Consider the following 23040-nt stretch of genomic DNA (forward strand, 5'->3'; position numbering starts at 1 on the left):
GGGCGATTGGAATGGACATTTGTACTCTGCTGAAGGACCGTAAACAAGATTTTCAGCATAGCACCGGCCTGGCCAGGTTGACAGGGTGGTCTTATCTGATCTCAAACCAGAGAAAGGCAATAGGACAGACCAGGACAGACCAGGACAGCTCAGTTTGAGACGCTGATAAGAAGATGCTAAGAGGAAATGGAAAGGAGAAACAGACAGCTTCCAAGATGAACATTTTCACAATTTAACACCTTATAACACATTTACACATCTTTTTGATATTTGCTACGTTTTTGTCTGCTTCAGGTTTATTTGGCTGAGTGAGACCCTTCGTTCAAATAAAATAAAATAAAAACCAATCAAATCAATATGTAGTGTAAAAGCAACTTACCTTGTCCTTGCCCTGCTTCTCATCTTGATATACATTCCACTGCTCTCCATCATTACTGAAAGCGACTTTATATGAGCCAACAAACTGGACATGGCCGAAGTCTTTCGCTCCCTGGGTGATGATACCTGTCACCTTGGTTGGCACAAGCAAGTCCACCTGAGAGGAGCAAAGCCCAAGGAGGGATGGGAGCAGAGAGAAGGAGAGGCAAAACCAGAATGATAAATTCGATTGCTCAACAAACTCAGGTAGCAAAGTGTCAGATATGCTAAGTTTTCAGGATTAAGTCAGCATTTTTCCTTTCGATTTTATCTGAGGATTTACTGAATAAAGACACCGGGCGCCAGTCAAGTCAGTTTCAATTATTCACAGAATATTGAACAACAAGGCTAAGTCCACAATCTCGCCTCAGCAAAACAGAAATTGCATGCTGCAGCAGCTTCTGAGACCCACACTGCTCCATTTGGGTTAATTTTTAATAGGTTCTCATTTGTTGCAAACAATTTACTGCGCAAGGGTTCCAGGCAGTAAATACACAAACTGTTACATTTATAGGCTTTTTAATGTTCAATTATGCTTTATTATATTCAAAAGTACATAACACTGTTGGTCTGAAACAAAAAATGAAGTTAAGAAGAATTTCAGGATACAGGCTACACTTTGAACCAAGGAGATGATAATCAAGCTTTTTGGGGCGAGATTTTACCACCATGATAATTATGTTAAATAAATATTGCATTCATTAAGTGAAAGGGATTGAAAGTAATTTTTAATCTAGTCCTCAGCAAAGCCATGCATAACTTTAAGGTTTAAGTGCAGTATTACTAAATAAATAGTTTGTTTTTTCTCAGGAATCAGTGGGTGTGTAATGTGAGACCCCTTTAACACAATGAAAACCTGAAAACTCTGTAGAACAACAGAAAAAAGTTTATTGTTCTTGTTATTTAACATGCAATTCACACATTTTTTTTTTTTTATAAAAAGGAAATTTTGTTTTTCCATCTTCCATTTTTAAACGAGGACATTTTATATTAGATAAACAGCAAACTAACATAATAACAACACTGCGTAGGTGATATCAAAGAAGCTGCTTTAGGCTGGTACCCCCTTTACACAAAATAGCTCAAATTTAACAGTAAAGCTGTTCTACTTAGCACATACATCAACGTGGCACCAATTTGCTATGAACAGAGGATGAAATACCGGGTTCAACTTGACATTTTGCTGTGCCATAGATAGCTGCAAAATTTAGAGGCGCAGCGAGCGCATGAGAGAAATGTAAGTATGCAGAGTTGTTTCTTTTGCTGAATATGCTGTACACAACACCAAGACAACCATGCATCACACTAATTGGCCTGGTCACAGGCCAACTTATACTGTGTCACACTGTTCTGATAAAAAAAAAAAAAAAATGCCCCCCTCATAGATTAAACAAATAAGCAAACAAACTAGCGCATGAGGTATGGTTTAGTTTCACTCCGTCTCCTGGTTTTGACACGTTGCAGAACCCTGCAGTGCAGCTTGGCACATCACAAAACACTTTCCAGTTGACTGCATTATCTGTTGTGACGAGTTAGAAAAAAAAAACCCTCTCTCTCTCACACACACACACATGCAAACACACACAAATGCAGGACACCGGAGGCTGACAGGTAGTTTGCAAAACCTAAGCCTTAATGACAAGCCAAAGGAATAAATAAAATTCCGGAAGGTTGTTCAACAAAGTTCAAAGAAAACAAGTAAACCGAAAGCTAAATTTGCAAGGAACACAATAAAAAACCACTAGTATCAAAATAGAGGAATGCAGTTTAGGATTACACACAAAGGCTGACACAACCAACAAGGGACTGGACTGTAAATGCACAGAAAACTATCAGGTAAGCAAGATGCAAATGAAGGGAAAAAAACCCCCCCAAACAACAGACAAAAAGAAAGTTTGGTAAAATAAAACTGAAAGAAATGACATGAATACGCAGAGGGGGGAAAATTAGCTCTAAAGAAAGAGCAGGGAAGTGATCTTACAAAATCAAAATTACAATTAAACCCCAAACCCTGACAGTTTTGTCTTAGCGTTAATGCAAATGAGATGACAGCAAATCTTAGTATTGGGTATTACAGAGGCTTTAAATGATGACACTGTGCTGTGTGCTATGCTACATAAGCAGACACAGGTTTGGATTACAGTGAAGAAGTTTTTGTCTCCTTCCCTGTTTCTCAGTTTTTTGTTTCATTTGTTTTAATCTCCAAACAAATTTTAATTACTAAAGTTAAACTAATAGTTGTGGCTGCTTGAGATCTGACGAGGATGGATCACCCTTATGTTGTGGTCTGGCTAACCCTAGACGGGCCATAACAATAATGTTTTCCCTTTGCAAATGAAATCATCACTTAAAACCTGAACCTTGTATTTACTCTGGTTATCTTTGTCCAATATTCACATTTGTTTGACGATCTGAAACATTTAAGTGTAACAAATATGTAAAAAAACAAAAAAATCAGGAAGGGGGCAAATAGTTTTTTATGGCACCGAAGGTCCAAGGTAAGGCCACACTATCTCTAAAGGGATTAACTCGGCCAACATATGTGAGATGATAAGCTACTGAAAGCAGAACAAAGGTTTGGGAGTGGGACATTTATTTCACTGAATACCTGAAGCACAGGTATGCAACTAGCAAATACAGTAGCGTGCTATGGATGCATTATCTAATTGTCGTGAAAGCTCTATTCATTAAATTCCACTTCTAAATGAATTTTGTTAACACCTCCGTTTTTTTTATGCACCACAGTTCTCATTGCTGTTTCTAAGAGAAGCTGCGGAAGTGTTGTGGAATATTTGCCTGTGATGTATACCTTTAAAAAAAACACCCAACACTGTTATAATGAAAATAATGTCAAGCCACCTCCTGAATAAAGGGTCCAGAAAGAAATGGTGGCAGACCTAGCTCGGTTGATTCAGAGGGGCATGGCATTGTGAGGCTTTGATTATGCTGCAGTTGCAAAACATTGAGGTAATCTTGTTCTACCCGAGCATTCAAGTCTGCCACCAAACAAAGGCATGCTTAAAGGGGAACCAGTAATTGCTGTCACAGGTAGCGGTCAAAAAATACAGCCGCCCCTAGCGTCCCTGCCTCTCAACGCTTTGATGGCCCAAACTGCATTAGGGAGCGAGATAAGCTTGTTAAAGCACGGCCTCTCCTCCAGCCCCCACCTTCTGTTCTTTCCTCCATCACGCTCTCAACCCCGTTCTCTCCTCCACAAGCTTTTAACCCAGACAAACTAGGAGCGTGTGAAGTCTTTGTAGCAATCTCTGAATGCTTGTGGCGTACAATTTACAGAGAAGTGAAACACGAGAATCTATTTTAGGATTTGGCTTTCTGAGTCTGAGATTACAAAATTAGATTCATCTCATATCTAAGCTCTCAGTATTACCAGAACCATGAGCCGCAGAGGCAATAGGGAGTAACTGACAGGGTCAGTTACTTATTTGTACTTTGTCTTTGATGGCTTTGTGCAAAGTGGAAATGTTTGTACACTTCTGTCAGAGAAACACTTATCTCTCCCGCTCATTATGAGTTGGTATTTAAATGTCCTGTTTGTATTGAAATGGTTTTGCCACTGCAGGATAAAGAAGATTAATGCAGCGAGAGGAAAGCTTAATAAGGAGCCGAATACGTCCCGCTTTTCTATATTATGAATACAGTACGTGCACATATACAGCAACCTGCTAACAGTCTTCGTCCAGCTGTGCTGATTTAACTGTATGCAGCGAAGACTCGTTTAATCTTTGCAGCCTAAGGGAGGTGTTGTGTCTTTGTGTATACTGTATATTTAGAGGGCAGAATTCAGAATTCAACTCACAGTCATGAGGCGGATAGTGCTACGGCCCATGAACCCCACAACAGGGCAGCTATCATTAAAGCTTAAAGATGCAACAAGAACATTAAAAAGTGCTTTTCTGTCCACAGGAAGTTTCCACATACCTGTAGGAGGTTTGTTTACTTACTCATGAAAACTTAAACAATGCACTGTATGCTTCATGTGATCACGCTGAACGTGAACATCTTGTCATATTACTACAACTCAGTTGGTAGCATGATAAAATAGCACATGGCCTGGTAAGGAGACCAGGGCAGTGCTGAGAAAAAATCAAGTTGAATTGTGTCAAGTTCAGCAGTCAGAGAAAAATGCACGTGTGATGCAATTAAGAACAAATTAAAATCTGTTTCACGTATTACAGGCATAATAACAGTCAAAATTGCACTGGGGCAGTCAGTCCTGCATATGTTAATTGGTAATGTTAATGGCTCTCATTGCTAATGAAACTTAGCATTAAATTGAATTTGTTATCACTGTTTTAGGCGTGTGTTGTTTGATTTTAATCTCACCTTTAAGAAAGAAAGACCACCATCCAATGTACGATTTATGTCACAGCTACCCTGAATTACAAGTATTGGCAATTACCAAAACCCTTTTTTCATGTTTTTGTAATGGTTAATCCACCAGTATGTGCAAGCGCTGAAATCGAAAAGAGATTTTTAATGCTAAAATCGAATTATTAAAATACAGGAGACAGAGCTGGTGGTGTTAAGATTTTAGTTGGGAGTAGGGATGTTCCTGGTGACTAATTTCTTAGTCACAAGGGGAAAAAACTGACTGAGTAGTTTAAAACCACGAAACACTGAGATATTAAGTTAAATTTGAGAACCGTTTAATGGAAAATGTCAAAAACTAATAACAAAGGTATTTTAAACTATTTGTCACATTCTTCAATAATGCTGCTTAACTGTGGAAAAGGAGGAAAAGAGGAAGACCTCAGAGGTGGTTCATGTAGAGAAGGAGGACATGCAGAGGGTTGGTGTGACAGAGGAGGATGCTAGAGAAAGAGGCAGTCGAAAGAATAAGATTATATACACAATACTGTAAAAAACATAAAAGACGCCTTACAAATCTGACAATTACACTCGTCAGTCATCTGCAATTGTACAGTTTTTACCACTGGATGTTTGATGTATTTTTGTAAGAATTCAATCCAAACAAAGCCACCTAATGTCACAGTGTACCTTTTTGTGGACTGATATACATTGGACTGAGTAATCACAGCAGACAGTTGAACCACTGTGGATGTTTGTAGACTGTTCCTGCTGTTTGCTGATGCAAAGTCAAATAAGGGAGCCATTACACAGAGAAATGGCCCATTTGCTTTGAGTTATGTATGAGTTATCAGAGAGGCAGCTGGTGACATGTAATACCGTCTGAAAACAGCATAACATGCCAAATGGCAAACACTTTTATATACTGGTTCAAACCACCTGTCTCCAAAAAAGATCTTTAATCCAAAAAGCACACATGAAATTACAAAAAAAAAAAAAAAAAAAAAAAAAAATGAGGGATGAGACTGCAGGCAGACAATTTCCAGACAGATGGTTCAGTGAGTACAGCACCTCTTTACTGAGAGCAAAAATGAGCCTGTTTGTGTTATGATACCTTTCTAAGCTTAAAGATGTGCCACTGCACACAGAGGTGAGCTGGCTAAGCCTATTTCATAAAATGAACCACTGGTCTGAGTCTCGCTGAGCTGACGAAGTTTTTTTTCTTTTCTCTGTATGACAGCACATTGTCCCAGTACCATGAAAGTGAAAATGATAGCATAAAAAAAATAAATTGCAACATATTTACGGCTTTACAAATCACCTTTAAATTTCTGAAATGTGAATATCATATATCAGATATATTTGTTTATTATTGTAAAAATGTCAGCATATAAAACCAACATGAGAAAAAGTTTTATTGTAAATAAAACAGAAATGCATGACACACGCTCACGCAGGATTAGTGACTGGCTTGGGTGACAAATACACAGTATATATCTGGGGAAGTGTTAGCTTGTCCATAAATGTACACTTCATTGTTAGGTGATTTGTTTGATAAAATACTGTTGTCACTAACTCTAATCAGCTCAGATTATATTGTTGTATTATATAATTTAAGGGAACAATAACTCACCTAATGTTACACCTCTGTTTATGTTACCTAAGGAGGTCTCCTGCTCCACGAGTGAATTATGACTCATTCTCTTCTCGTTCCTCCTCGTGGATGCGCACAAACCCACGCACCAGCGCTCAATCAACTTCACTTTTTCCTTGTGATGTTGTTTTCTACTCCACAGTGCAGTACAAATGATCACTTTTTGTGTTTCGGTTACCATCTGTCTTACGCAGCCATGTTATATAGAATTATATAGAATCAAGTCTACAAGCTAACAAGCTCCCTGCATTAGCACGCAGACCGAGATGTGCGTACTCCTACAAATTTCAGTATGGCTCGTGCACACACACACTCACAGATAGTGGATCCTCCTTTCTTACACCTTTTGTGACCGGGGTGGTGGGATGTCAGAAGGTATAAATGGCTGCTGAGTTCTCACACACTGAAAGGAAGGTTTGCAGGCAGTTTGAAGCTGCCCTGGAGCATTTAGCATACAAAAGTCAATGTCACAGAGGGAAAGCATAACAGGCTGGTCAGTGTGGCTGTGACCGTTCACACTTGGGCGTAAACATTTTTTCTCTTTTAATTTGACTGGACTATACTGATTTCAAAAGTCCTAAATGTCAAAATAAGAATCAAATGCAGTCGCCTGAAAGAAAAATCTTCATGTGCCGTGTGTCTTTGTCGCAGCGAGTCAGCTGGTTGGCTGGTCAAAGCACATCTTACAGCCAAAATGAGAGGGAAGCAGTAACTCACAGTGAATTGCAAACACACAAATTTGAAAGGCAAACAGTTATACATGCCATGAACATTGCATGCATTAAACATCCTCCCCTGCACTCTTCTCACTCCTTTCTCTCTCATCTTCCTGGCAGCGCTCTCGAATGAAACTGAATTTAAATTCTTTGTTGCTAAAAATAAATAATTTTGTTTGTACATCTTATCTAGCGACACCAGCAGTATCATTTCCATTTATCCGGTGAATGCTAATGTTGCTAAAGTTAGCATTTCAGCATGTCTGGTAAGCCTCGATCGTGTTAATTTAAGTCAATTTTAATTGCTACGGTGCCAAACATCGCTGGCATTTCACATTCAGGGAGTAGGGGTCCTTGTGTTTTTTCCCTGGTATTTTCCCAAAGTTCAATAAGCAATTTTTGGTAGCAAAAAGAAAAAAAATAGATGAAAACAAAAGGCGAATTAGAAATCTCCCAGACATGACAAGTTCTGGCTGTCAAACTTCAACCTTTACCCTCAATTGAACCTCCAAATGTGGACTTGGACTCTATCAGCCAAACCTGACAGAATGGCAGCATGAGAAGTTTTATCCATAAATGTATCCATATTAGATACATAATAAATCAGAGCGCAAGACCAGTATATCGGTAGGGTGGATGTACTGGCGAAAATAAGCTGTTTGCTGATATTTCAGCATCAGAATTTCTAACAGGAGATAAATGAACAGTTCAAAAGTAAAGAAGAGACACTTCTCATTTCTTCATATTACTTGTCATCTTTAAAGTGATGTTGAACAAATGTTTTCCAGACTTTCTGATGTTCTTTCTTTAATTGTGCCTGGCCATTTTATGAGGAATGTACTTTAGTGGGGTTAAGTTTATTGGTGATTCTAAATTGCCCATAGGTGCGAATGGTTGCCTGTCTCTGTGTGTTAGCCCTGCGACAGACGGGTCCAGGGTCTACCTCGCCTCTCGCCGTATGACAGCCGGGGTAGGCTACAGCCTCCACGTAACCCTGATAACGGCAAGTGGAAGAGAATGGATGGATCTTTAGGCACTTTGTTACTAGGAGCCTTTCACAAAAATGGATAATTTGATCAATTCAGTTTTATTTACAGTATATAGCGCCAAATCACAAAAACAATTGTCTTAAAGAGGCAGCTGTATAAGGTAAAGAAAAAAGAAACGAGTGTAAGGGAGAAAAACCAACAACAATACAAAGAAAACAGAGAAAAGCAGTGTGGGACAGAAAATGGAGCATAAGAAAGCCAACATCCATAGAAGAGCTTTGGATTATGGACAAGAAGCCTGCAGAACTATTCCTGAAGACTACTTAAAGAAATTACTAGAAAACTGCCTAAGAGAGTTCAGGCTGTGTTGAAGAATAAAGGTGCTCATACCAAATATTGACTTTTAATCTCGTTGGAATTGTGCAAACTCTGATGGTACAAATATCCAGGCTATACCAAACTTGCTTTGTATTATGCACCTCAGGCTAGGAAGATACTCCAGATGTCTAAGGAATGGTCCTTCATATTCTTCATATCATTTTATTTTCCACTTTATTTCCTTATTAAAAAATATTTTTTAAGGTTTTAGAACATTGCACTGCATTTTTTCCCCCATTTTCCTAGAACAATACACAGAAATGAGGGGTGGCTAAAGACTTTTTCACAGTACCGTATCCTATAGCCATAATTTATTAAAATACTGGTGGTGGTCAGCGGTACCCCTCAGCTTCCTGGTAGATACACTTACATTACTAATTTCAAAATGCTAAGTGACTTTCTTCTCGAGTAACCGCATCTACAAGATTTGAGAAAATCTGACCTTTGACCTCAACCTTGAGGTTAAGGTCACTGAGATTCTAACTCTTCCGAGATTTTTAGTAGCTACACCTATGGTATCAACTTAAAAGTCTTACTCGTTCTTGAGTTATTGCATTCACAAACTTGGGTGTTCATGTTGCCCGCCTGCCTGGCAGGGTGATGGCAATATCGCATCGTTTTACGGAGTAAAAACTATTTGATAAATTAGTAGTGAAATATGACCATCCGCCTTACAGTCACAGCTTGAAACAAAAAAACCTGCAAGGTCAGCTTTTTTTAGATCTCATTCATCCAATCCACAACTTCAAAGCACAGCTCCATGCTTTAAAGGAGAAAGTGCATATTCAGATTATTAAATGATTATTTAATTTCCATTCTTTGCTCTAAAGCAAAGTCAGACTTTAATCAAAGCAACCGGCTTAGAGCACAAGCACTGCTATCTGAAAAGGCCTCTTTCAGAAAACTTGGAGCACATACTGTAGCCATAAAACAGATGGAGCCTCACTTCAGCATGTCAAGTTAAGTCTAAATGGTTGCACCGATGCAGGGAATTGGTCATGGCAAAAGGAACAGGAAAGAAATCAACCATGGTCATCTGGATCATTTAGAGCTATTACACGGCACGGAGAACATCATCTGTAGCCAGATGCTTCCCATGTCAGAATGAGTGAAGTGTGGGAGTTGGATCCACACGCGTAAAAAATGGTCTTGATGGTGCACTAGTAAGGGACTTGGGGAATTTCACACTCTGTTTAATGCTCACTGTGGCTAGACATCTGATGGACACTTACTCACAACGAAAAATCTAAAGCATTCTGTCTCCTTGTGTGATCTTGACCGAACTCAAATCTGTAACTCACTCTGGTGGGAAGAGAACTCCTTACTGTTGAAATATTAAGCAGGCGTAAAAAATGTAAAATGATTTAATAACCTAAAGAAAGGTTTTCCATTTTATCGCTGATTACTCTTTCTGGAGGTAGTGCAAACGAGGTTGCAGTTTAAAAAATAAATGTTTACTCCGAGTGCTGCACTTATATCTCATCATACCACTTTCCCCGCTTCCTTCTCCTCCTTCTCACACGGTATATGAAATATTCATATCAAATTCTCACACATATGGACATATATAAACACACAGTGCACAAAATGGAAGAGAAGGAGGACATCGTAAGCAATAAAAAGAGGAAGTGATGAAATTAAAAAAACACATTTATGGACATAAGTGCATACTGCAGTATCATATCTACACAGCCACAGCTTGGCTTCAGACTATTCTAAATTTATCATGATACTCTAGCATGTAGCAGTCCTCCTTAAATCCAGTCCATACTCTCCTGAGTGGATATCATGTCTGATTTAAGTGTACAGATGTGAGTAGCGGATGCCCCTGTGTGCCAAGAGATGGCTTCCAAACACGATGAAACCACAAGATACACATGCAAAACACAGCGAAACTCTGCTGCACCGATTTAAGATCTGGCACCTTCACTTCTGACAATTCCTGCAGAACCGCGGCATGCTCTGCTGCCGACTCATGAATCAATCATCCCGGGATAAAACAGACAAATGCATCCTGCGTTAGGTCAGAAGGAATGAGAGAAACAGAGGAAGAAAGAGAGAGAGGATGTGGTGCTGAAGGATAAGATGGCTTCATTTGATAATAAGAACAAATGAGTTATTTTACACAGATTTTAGACCTGGACATTTAAGGATGTGGTGGGAGGGAGGAAACGCTAAAAAGAACACAACCAAATGAAACAGAGAAGCAGATGGATTTACCATTCCTTCTATAACTTTATTTGGAAGCTAATTGAATCAGCACACTAGCTGCAGGGAATCTGAACAAAATAGAGCCAAGAAAGAGTCGTATTGGACAGGGTGGAAGTGAGGCTCGGACGATAACGCTTCCACTGAATTTACATCGGGCATGTTTTCGGCTAGTGTGCAAATTGTTTTTGAGTTCATGGATAATGGTGTCAAAATAATAGAATTCGCAACATCCATCCATCCATTTGCTTCCGCTTATCCTTTTCAGGGTCGCGGGGGGCGCTGGAGCCTATCCCAGCTGTCATAGGGCGAAAGGCGGGGTACACCCTGGACAGGTCGCCAGTCTGTCGCAAGACTAACACATAGGGACAGACAACCATTCACACCTAGTGGCAATTTGGATTATCCAATTAACCTATCCCCACAAGCTGCATGTCTTTGGACGGTGGGAGGAAGCCAGAGTACCCGGAGAGAACCCACGCAAACAAGGGGAGAACATGCAAACTCCACACAGAAAGACCCCGGCCTGATGGTGAACTCAAGACCTTCTTGCTGTGAGGCAACAGTGCTAACCACCGTGCCACCGTGCTGCCCAGAATTCGCAACATATGTGAGAAAAATGTTTTATTTTTGAATCAACAGTTACTTTTTATGTCTATTCAGATTATATTATAGTTGGGTAGCCAGCAGTTACATATGCAGTAGCAGATGTGTCCCATCTGACATGCTTTTTCTACTGAAGTCTGATAAGAGCCCAGAGCGATTCCATTTAATATTCAACAAAAAAAAACAAAACAAAAAAACTTCCCCACTTGTAAAATCATTCACGCACCGCCCGTAGCTACACGGTGCAAATTTCAATTTGCCTTTCTGCAACTGAGATGGCACATCAGCGCTGGCAGTGGGATTTGGAGCAGCGGTCATCTGTTAACATGGCTTTCAAAGTCAGAACCAGCAGGCAGTGCCGCAGCCCAAGTTTAGGCAAGCACGACTAACAAATAAAACTAAGCAAAATAAATATTTACGCAGAAAAAGGATCGGCTAATATTATGTTGGATAAAATCCCCATCGACAAGCGTGGCTGCAACCTGGCAGATCACTGTTCATAGTTCATGGTTATGTGCTTCTCAGCGGCATCTGAAACAGAAACCGATCGGAGATGTTTTCCCTGTAGCAGTTGCTTTCTTCAATTAGTTCAGAAAGAAACTTAGCTACAGGCGCCGCTCCTATCGATTCGGTTTTGTATTTAGTGCAGTAGGACAAATAACGATAAAAAGCTGCACAGCCGGGAAAAATAAAGAATGTGATTAGAATGCTGAATAGTCCAATCTGCAGGGACAAGTGCCTTTATCTAGTTTCAACCAGATCAATATGACAGTAATAAAAAAAATGCTGGATTAAGAGGACACCACGTTTGTGCTGCCTAATATTTGTTGCAAAAAAAATCTTCCACTGCAGAGGGGATCATACTTGAAGGACAGAGAAGACAGCGACTCACCCTTTAAAGTTCCCAGTGAGTTCTTACTGTCTCATGCAAGTATTTGCAACAAAGTGCTGGTCTTTTGTTCTTGAAATAAAGACATGATCATTGCCATGCTAGACAATAAGAATCCCTCTTAAATCCTTTCATGCCACAATGCCTTTGCTCTCTCAGTTGCAGCTTTTCTGTTTTTTTTTTCTTTTTTTTCTTTCCTTTTTTTTTTTTTTAGAAAGGACACACTTCATCTTTGCTGCATAAACACTCAAGAAGAGATGAGAGTTTCAATGGGACAAATTAAAGCCATTCTCCTCTGTGGATGGATGAGACAAACACCCAGCTAATTCTATTGATTAAAAGAAATAGAGTTTGCAGTCAGCAGCGCTGTATTTGAAGCAGCAATTTGATTAGGAAGCTGCGCTCGGCAAAATTGGTGAAATGATAATACCCGGTTTGATTATATCAAATGCAGGCTCACAGGCACTGTGCAGGACTCAATCTTGCATCACATTTACTTATTGTGCGCTCTTGTCTTTGACCCACATGAGAAAAAGTGTGAAGTGTCAACGTGTAAAATGCTTTATGAACGAACACTGTGGGTGATTTTCTTCAACAGTATATTAATTAATGCACTTTATTACAAGTGCATTTTGAATTGCACTATAAATTACACTCATAGAGGTTTAAAAATTGATGAATGCTTTTAAAGAGTAAATAAAAAATTGCAGGATTATAATCATTCACTACTATATCTGAAATTAATTTACTGACTTTAATGTAATTTTTCTGCTCCTATTACAAAATTCACTCTAATGAAACAACGGATATCCGCAGATGTGTTTGTGTGTTTATTTAGACTTTTGAGATGCACTGATGCTGTCAAACCAGGTAAGTGCAGTGCCTTCTTTTGGTGGGATATCACACGCCTTTTTTGAGATATCATTTTAATTCCTTAGTTTATAAATACAACATTACCAACTGCAACATTGACCTTTACTGAGGTTAACCTGTCTGTGAGAGTGGGTGAGATAAAGACAAGCTAAATGACAACATAACAACATTTATTTGATCTTATTTACCACTGTTTGTTAGGAAATGCAACCCATTAAAAAGTTACACTTTCTGGTAAAAATCATGAATACTGCTTTTAGCAAAATGTTTTTTTAATCTAAATATTTGCTTACTGAGTGTCCTGAGTGCCTTTAATCATCTATCCATCTATCTATTTGAACAAGTCACCATTCTGTCTCAGGGCGTACACAGAAAGGCAACCACTCACGCTCACATTCACATCTATGGCCAATTGAGAGTCACCGGTTAACCCAACATGCATGTCTATGGACTGTGGGAGAAGCTGCAGTACCTGGATAGAATAAGCAAACCCGGGGCCTCGTTGCTGTGAAGCAATGACGCTGTCTGCCACACCACCGCCCCTGTAATAATCAACCACCCACAGCAAGCAGGGTTACTATGACTGAACACTGAGAACATTAACGAAACCGAGAGTGCTTCATGAATCTCAAGATGAGGATAAGGCGAGAAGAAGAACATCTGAGTAACAGCTGAGCAACAGACTGTTCATCCCATTTAAACGTTGGCTTGTATCTATCTGAAGTGCTGCTTGTACTGTGCCTAGCCTTAACACGACAAGACTAATCTCTCACATTCATCCTGCTGGGAGTCTCCTCCGGTACTGTATAACCACTGCCATTCCTTTTTGGTGCTGATAGACTTTGGATTCCAGACGTGCTTCATATTAAGAGCATTGGACCATGAATTAAATATATCCACTTGCCTCAGATGAACAGTGCTTAGTGGCTTTTACGCTTCTCTCTCTGGAAATCTTACTTGCTTAAAAGCCATTAATACTGTACGAAATGCCTTAAGTATGCTAAGGAAGTATTGCCATTGTCTCCATGACATTGAGGGATCCTTTAAACTTTTGAAGTGTTTCTTAAGTATGCAAATCACAAAGAGGTACTCAATAGAGTGAAAAGTATTTTTTTTTCCATTAAAAAACATAGCAGTATAACCGGATCACTAACTCCTGCTACAATATGACTTTTTAAGGTCCACGAATTAAAGCAATGCTCATTTAAATCGAGAAGACTTCAGACAAAAAGCTCAGCTAACCTGCTTCTTTTCATGCCGGTAATGTCTTCTTCTTCCTAGGTCAGGACTGCTCTTTCAACATGGATCATTTCTTGTGATTTAAACAAGGAAATGGTCAAAACCACCAATTACTGCTATCAACAACCATATACAAAGTACTGAGTCAAACTGGTATTTATTTCATACTGATTCATGAATGAAGGTAATAGATAAAAAATATAAACCAGAACTTGATGATGCAATCTGCTGTCCTACTGTCTCGCTATTTTCAAGGTGGCAGACTGGAACTTTGTCAAAGCCAAAAAGCTGGAGAGGGAAAACTATCTCCTGGCTGGCCTTCATCATTTTTAGTGAGCATTGACTACACAGACTCATTTAGCCAATGTCAAGAAATAAATGGCTGCAACCCAATTCTGTCATATACCTGTAGTGCTTTATGATAATTTCCAACTTCCCAAACCTCCTGTACTGGTAGTATCAATCCAAATTCTTAGGATCAACAGAGAAGATGAGAGTGCAATAGCTTTTTTTTTAAACTGATACTTGATTTCTGCACATAATATTGGCATTGAGGAAATGTGTGCTTGTAAACTAGTGCTACCTTGATCTCAGCTCTCTTTGGCAGTTCTTTAACTTGTTACCCCATCTTTGTTTGTAATCGCCCAATGTGTTTTCTCCTCGGTCCCACGTGCTCCAACAGAGAGGCACTTCTCCCCCCCATGAGTACCCAGTACTTCACCTGCTGCACTTTCAATATTTACCTCATCAGCATCTGCCTAAGTAAACCCGCACTATCATAGTTCACACTAATTATGTGGGCTCTGCTCTGCATGTTAGTTTATGGTTGCTCATTTTTCTTTCTTTTTTTTTTTTACGATCCTGCAACATCAATGCTCTTCATTCAATAAGCCCGTGTTACAAACTAAACAGTGATAATATCTGGGCAAATCTGTCTAATACAGAGTAAACAGATGGATTGGTGTGATTTACTTACAGAAACCACAGAAACTCTGAAGCACTGATGCTGTGTTTGAATCCATAAATGCTAATGCTAGACTCTAGGTTTAGATGTAAATAATAATATCAGACACAGGCCTATGGTTTTCTTTGGTTTTCTTATTTTTGATGATTGCTCACAAGACTAAAGAAAAAATGTTTTCTTCTTGTTTTTGTTTCCACTAAAACAAAAACCTTGCAATGATTAGCTTTGTTGAGGTTGAATCTCCATTAATAGCATTACTTCATGTATCTGATTTTCACTTGGTCAAAGGACCTTAAAGGATACATATTTGATTTTATTTATTTATTTTATTTTCCTTGTGACACTGAGTGGAAAGACACTACAAAAAAAGGTTTATTATTTAAAATTGTGTCAAATAAATGTGTTTATGTTAAGTAAGTGTGGTGTCCATTGTGTGCTGGAAGCCTTATTGTTCCTGTGGTGGAGCAGCTACTACCAATCTCCTTTACGAAACTAGCCTCGGACGGGGGATATAGATATTTGGGACGCATTTGATTTCTTGTAACCTATTTCTAGAGAAACTGTGATTCTGGGTTAAACATCGGGGTGAAATTGATGACACCGACACCTAGTGAACTGCCCAAGGTCAACAGTCCTGATTTCCACGCATTAAAGGTTTGGCGTAAGTACAGATTGCGTTACACCTGCATCTTATTTTCATTTTTATTCTTAAAATTTACAGCAATAGGAAAATGAAAAGGATTTCCATTTATTGTAAATAACTACTTGTGGTCCACCTGCAGTTTTTTCACAGCCTACCAGTGAGCTGTGACCCATGCTTTGGAAGTAGTTGGTCAAGCACATGGTGACTCATCAGTGTAAAAAGGATATGATGTTACAGCTGCTACAACACCACTGCATTAAAGAAACAGTGTATATATTAGCAACAACCACTGTTTGCCGAGTAAACCATTAGCGCCATTATTAAAAAGAGAGTTACTGTACTTCTTTCAAAGTTTTCACACAAACCTCGCTCACTCTGCATCATCAGAGGCAGAGGTGATTATCAGGGTGCCACAGCCGCACACCACACGTATTCATCATTTTAAGGAGATAATTGGGTGTGAAAACCATGGAGACGGGGGATAACAAATGAACCACAGACCGGAATTGCGTTCATAACTTGTTTTGTAACCTTTGCTGGATACAAATAAATCTAACAAGTTGCAAACTAAGTGATGTATTTTGTGCTATCTATGTCTACACAAGGCCATGCTTACACTTGTTTCACTAATGTACTGTATGGTTACATTTAATGATTATTTACTTGAGCCCATTGCAATGTAGTTACCCAATATTAGGAATAATCTAAGAAAAAGTTGCAATTCCTTTGTAGAAGAGTTTTACATTCCTGTTTAAATTCCTGAAGGTTCTGTGACTTCTAAGTGCAAAGGCATGTCAATACCAATACTGCAGCTGAGTGTCAACAAATAACCAACATACAAATAGCAAGAAAATGTAAAACCTCCTACTTAAAAGCTTTCTGTCGCAAAATGAAAAGGAATGACAGAGATACAAATGGAGAATTCAAAACTCTTGCCAAGTCATTTGTTAACCGCAACCAAATTAAATATGAGGGAAGAGACAATCCCACTTCATTCCAGCCTTGTGTACTTGTTTCTCTGGGGCTTCTTTATCATAATCCACCATAAAAACTCTCCACAGTCCCGAGCAGTGCTTGTCAGAAAATTTGCAGTACACTTGTTGCTTTAACAGAACAGTTATGAAACTGAAAAGTAGCAACTGTCTCTCTATCACGTTCTCTCTGCAACATGGACATGTTAATGTACATAATTAACTAATCAGCTTATGCCAGCTCGAAACATTTGGCAGCCTCGTCTGACAGCTTCAGCTCCTCTCTTGAAAACATCTTGAAATTCTCTGGTTTAGTCTCCCCGTGTGTAATTTTATCCCCTGTCAGAACAGAATAGCTTCAACTTGGAAGGTGACCAAAAGGTCCAGCTCTTGGTGATTTTTTTTTCTTTACTTAAAAGCTTTCTGTCGCAAAATGAAAAGGAATATAATAGCCTTAATATTTTTTATATTAAGGCTGTTGCTAACTTCAGAATGTTAACTGTGCAGTTAGATCAAATGATGATAATAGACGTGCTTACTAGGTGGGGAAATGTCTTACTATTTAGGGCTCCACATTGGTTGGTTGATATGCTCTCTCCAGAACAAAGTCTTACAGGCTTGACAATTGCCTGTGTTACTTTGATAAGGAAGAAGGCGCTAGATCAGTGGCCCTCCAGGTTTCAGCAGTTATTTTTGTGTAAAATATATCTATTCAATTTCAGATTCGCCCACCCTAATGTAGAGTGATAGATTAGGTCTAACTTTACAAACATTTACAGCTGCTGAACATTTACTTTGAGCTGTCCTCAAACTAAATGGCTGCATTTCTATTGCAAACAACAGTTTAACAGCACAGTAATTTGTGCTGTGATTTTCCAGCAACTTTCTCTAGGACTCGCTGTGTCTTTGAATGTAAATGTGTTAGGTTTGGCATATTTGGGCATAGTTGGTCTAAAAACTGTTTTACTTAGCCACGGCTGAGGTAATGCTACAGATATCTCAGCTTTGGGTACTGAGTGGTGATTATTTATCAGTCTGAACATAGTAAACTGTTCCTGTACTGAGTGCAAGGTGACATCAGGCTTGACAAATGTGCATTTATTGTTACCTCCCTCCTACCCATTGTCACAGCTGATTGACCTGGAATGCCAATATCTATTAGAAATGTGTGGGTATTCTGATAAGAAAAAAAGGCCTTCTGACAAAATCTGTGCATCATCATGTCTTTTCTGTTGTATACATTAAGCCAGACCTTCCATAAGTGTGTGTGTGTGTGTGTGTGTGTGTGGGGGGGGGGGGGGAACAAAGCGCTTGGACACTGCTAGCACGGGGCGCCCACAGAAATGCAAAGCAGGAGATGAAGCATTGCTGAATATGTTTCCAAACCAACTTCATTCTAAGCCAAAGACTAGAAAATATGGTGAAGCATATCTTCCCTTTGGTTTCACCTGCACAAGTGCCGAGGTAGGTCTCCCCTGCAGGTTCTCCCTGTGTCGGGAGCAGCGCCGGGCTGTTCAGATCACGGACAAACAGGATCCCACAGTTTTTTATGTTTTTAAACCCATTTTGCACAGAGAGGCATTTTTTTGAAAAATGTATTGATAGCAATGTTGAATATTATTACACAAGAAAAAAAACCCAACTACATGTAAAATAATCACACCGTGCCGCCTCTGCCTTTCTAAATGGAGGGACAGTAACTGCGTGTGTATGTAAGCGTGTAAAACCTGAAGATAGTCAGATTAACAGTATTTTGTCTCTATCTGCCATTCTGCAATTCATCTCATGTAAACAAAAACGTGCGCACAGCGTGACGTGAAAAAAGGCACATACCTTTGACGTTGCGTGATGAACTCTGTATTCCTCGTTGACATGTAAACGCAAAACGTTTTCGGTGATTCAAAACGCCGTTTACGTGTGGATGAAATAGATGCGTTTTCAAAAATACCCGTGTAGGTGTGGACGTAGCGTAAAAGAGTTAGTAGTTTATTGTATTACTACCTGTAATTTATTGCAGATTACTTGTATTTGCTTAATTGTTTACTAAATGTTTGAGGTGTGAAATAAACCGCAATGGAGCAAAATATGGGCGTGTGTGGTTGGAGGATGTGTTTGTGCGTGCGCGCGTGCATGCGCGAGAAGGGGGAGCGCAAACATTTTTCTTGTAAAACAAGGGGGGCCCAGCAAAAAAAGTTTGGGAACCACTGCATTAAGCTATCCATATTATATTAAATTATGTACCCTGATGCATAAAGAGGGTTTTTCACTGTGTCCAATCTGCAAAAGAACAGTTTTCTTGATTAATAGGAATACTTATTTTATCATTAAGGTTGATTAATTCCATTAGTCTGTGAGGTTTTAAGTCATTCAGTAACGCCACTCTGAATCAATTATTTGCCATGGCAACGAGTAGAAAGAAGACAGTGATTATAGCAGGAGCTTAACAAATGCATATAAGATGATCGCTAAATATTCAAAACAGTCATTACCAACAGCCTCATCAACATACTTTACAGTACAGAACTCTTAAATGTCGACTTTTAAAAGCTGGATATTGTATCTGCTCGTGTGCACAGAAATGGTTCTTGGCAATGGAAGCCATTGATTTTCTCACTTCATCTGTATGGCATCTCCTCTTTCCTGCCAGCACAGCATGTAATATGAGACTGCAAGTTTTCTTTTACCCAAAGCAATCAATTTTGCTTAGCCAAACTCCCTAGCATGGATGGAGCCCGCCTAAGTACCTGTCTCCACCGACACACAGCCCTGTGTGCCGTCACCATCTAAAAAAAGCTTTCAGCGTAATAAAAAAACATGTCTGAATCAGAACCCAACCAATCTAATAACAGCCAGACCAGTCGGTATGACTACAGAGCGTTAACTGTGTCACTGATAGGGAGGGGGTATGTGCGAGCAAGTCCGCGAGAAAGGCCAAGAAATCAAAGAAATCACTGATCTTCAATTCCCCGATGAGATAATCCACATCACATTTTCTTCTATGCTATCACTTTCACAGCATGAAGTAAGATCTGGTTTCGCACTTTAAAAGCAAAAAGCGTTTATGACTTTTCTTTTTTGTATGAAAAACAAAAAAAAAGAAAAAATCCAATATATGAGGCCATACGTAAGGGAATTCTAAGCCTGACTGAGCCTTATTGATATCTATCTGAAACTCCCTCAGCCACCATCAATCTCACATATTGTTAAACAGAAAGACTGGGAGGTAAACGTTCACTTAGAGACGTGTCTTGTCCCTTTCAGGAGACATGTTTAGCCTTCACTTCTGTAATGAAAACAAATAGATGGGCTGGTTTCATAGAGATAGAAAGCCTTGGACTGCAGCCAGAGATAACAGGGCGCAACTCTTCCAACTGAGGCAGTGTGGGTGTTGGATTCAGAAAGACTGACATGGAAATAAACAGAATTTACAACCTATTACTGACTGTTTCCAAGAAGGATACTGAGAAGCAGCTAACAAAGGTGGTTTTTTAAGAGATAATTTAATTCTCAACTGGCATGAACAGTGAAGTCCTTCCCTATGAAATATAATTGAATCCATTGGCATGCATTACCATGCACAACCATCAATTATTATGCCAGGGAGGTAAGAGCTAATCCTTCATCAGAATGAAAGCCAGCTATCTGCAAGAACAGGGGTGTCTGTTGTTCATTTTGCTGCTAATACATTGATTTATCTCTACAGTAGCTGCAACAGATAACAGACTTGGCTCAGATTATATCTCACCTGTAGCCACTGCGACTGGTCGCTATGACCAGCTGTCCAAGCGTTGACCTTGCCCTGCTTGTCTAAACGGGCTTTCCCAGGCTCCCAAGTGAACATGTCCATGTTGAGCGTCCTGAAGATGCTGGAGGCTGTGACCTGATAGTCCTGGATATGGCCTGACTTCATACCCAGTGGTTCAGAACAGCCTGGCAACAACAAAAACAGATTGGCTCTAAACTGTTTTTTTTTTTTTTTACATCTAACCCCAGGCCTCCTGAAAATGGATTCAGTGCTGACACTACTTAAAAACAAGAGGAACAACTGTGCAAGAGGCATACTGGAGTGGATTTCCAAATTCCAGTATGATGCATTTATGATAATGATGGTGATTAGTGTATTCAGTTGGATAAAGAAAGCTCACTCACCTGTTAGCTCACAACCGAGCAGCTCCATGCGTAAAGTACAGTGCCTCCTGCAGACTTGGGGGTAAATGCGCACGTACTGGGCTTCAATGGGAGGGGTGAAGGAGTTGGCTGATGGAGCGTTGTTATCGACATTTCCTCTGAAAATCTGTTGCAAGGGATGAAATAACAGCAGATGGGGGGCGGGGGAGGATGGTGAAGCAGATCAGTTTTCAATAATGTGGCAGTCTATCCGCCGCTGTCTCTAGTGTCTACTCCACGCTCAACAAATTGCTGTCATTCAAGGTCAATGAGCTAGAATTACAGGGAAAAATAGACAATTTGTCGCACCATTTGAGCCACTAATTCATAAGAACAGTGGTGTGTTTTAAATTAGTGCTCCAATTATATCACGTTACCTTCTGGAGTGTTTCATCCAAATCGCTGAAGATAGCCTGACAGAAACTATATGATTGGAGCGAAAGATGTACAAACAAACATAGACATGTCATAGCCGTGTCTAGCTTTGACTGAGCAAAACAAAAGAGCTCTAAATTAAAAATATCAAAGCCCAGACGTAGAGCATACAAATCTGACAACATATCTGATAATAAGTTTGGAGGTCTGGTTGTTTCGGAGCTCGGCCAAAGAGAAGACAGTCGTGGCTTGCTGTCAGGAATGATAGAATGCTCTGTGGCCTATTTGGTGGCTGTTCATCCCCAAATAGTATAAAAATTCAATCTAGAAGTCATAAAAGTGGAGGGGGGTAAGGGGCAGCAGGATGGGCCCGGTGTGCGCTAGCTAATTAAAAAGCCATCTCATCATGTCCTCCACCCTGTCCTTGACTGAGTGCACAGTCTCTAGTCGATGTGTGTGCATGTATGAGTGTGTATTTCGTCTGTCTACCACAGAACAAGAAGCAATGGGTGACGATGGATGCGTACACCTATGTCTGTGTGCCCGTACAAGTGTCTCACCATATCCTCATCTTTGCCCTTGACTTTGTATGTTCTCCAGGTCTTCCCGTCATCACTGTAGGCTACTTTGTAAGACTTGACGTACTCTGGGCTGCCGATACGCTTTGCACCCTGGGTAATTAGGCCCGTGACCCTCATTCTCCTCTGCAGGTTTATCTGTGGAGTAGAAAAAAACACAGATAGGCTGAAGATGAAATTCTAGCTTTATTTTCAGACACTGTATATAGAGGTGTAAGTGTCTGTGAGCATGCATGTCATCGAGTTCAGTTCACCCCCTTGTATCTTTTCTGTCAGGGCCATCCATCTTATTCTAAAAGTCTGTGTCCAAATAGAACATTTAATCAATTGTACACCCCATATCCAGTCTGCCCACACTGTGCAAACTGTCAATATGGTGCCAGTGTAAAGCAGCTTGGTGAGCCAAGAGGAAAAAGAGGCACTAAGAAAGAGGAAAATGACGAATGGCTTCCATAGATCCTACTCAGCACCCACAAACCAGATTCATTACATATAGACCAATATCTTCAGTAGCTTTCCCTGACAGCTCATTTTGATAAAGTATATGCTCACCGGCCATTTCATTAGGTACACCTTGCTAGCATAACATTGAACCCCGTTTTGCGTTCAGAACTGTCTTAATTATTTGTGGCAATGATTCAGCAAGGTGTTGGAAGCATTCCTCTAAGGTTGTGGTCCATATTAACATCCTTATTTGGTCTGGCATCTGTACAGTGAACTCCTTGTTCTTTTCAAGAAACCAATCTGATATGATGTAAGCTTTGTGAAATGGTGAGTTAACCTGCTAGAAGCAGCCATCAGAAGACACGTAAACTGCGGTCATAAAGAGATCAACATGGTCAGCAACACTACTCAGATAGGCTGTAGCATTTAAACAAAGCTCAACTGGTAGTATCAGTGCCAAAATGTGCCAAGAAAATATCCCCGCCATCATTGCACTGTTGATAGAAGACAGGATGGGTCCATGCTTTTGTGTTTACACCACATTCTGACCCCATCATAGGAGAAATTGAGACTCATCAGACCACACAGTGTTTCTGCAAT

At 39.8% G+C, this 23040-nt stretch overlaps 1 protein-coding gene across 3 annotated transcripts in view; it reads right to left on the reverse strand.

Annotated features, from left to right (window-relative positions):
* Positions 1-23040, reverse strand: part of edil3a (EGF-like repeats and discoidin I-like domains 3a) — a 134643-nt gene that overhangs the window by 17223 nt on the left and 94380 nt on the right. For all 3 annotated transcript variants that reach the window (XM_082554639.1, XM_082554638.1, XM_082554637.1), the window contains 4 exons: positions 21979-22134; positions 21026-21170; positions 20622-20806; positions 380-535 (listed from right to left, as the gene is read on the reverse strand). In XM_082554639.1, coding sequence (XP_082410765.1) covers positions 380-535; positions 20622-20806; positions 21026-21170; positions 21979-22134 — 642 coding nt within the window. The remainder of the gene's footprint in view (positions 1-379; positions 536-20621; positions 20807-21025; positions 21171-21978; positions 22135-23040) is intronic.

Source organism: Aulonocara stuartgranti (assembly GCF_965226115.1).
Source record: "Aulonocara stuartgranti genome assembly, chromosome: 12".
Lineage (NCBI taxonomy): Eukaryota > Metazoa > Chordata > Actinopteri > Cichliformes > Cichlidae > Aulonocara > Aulonocara stuartgranti.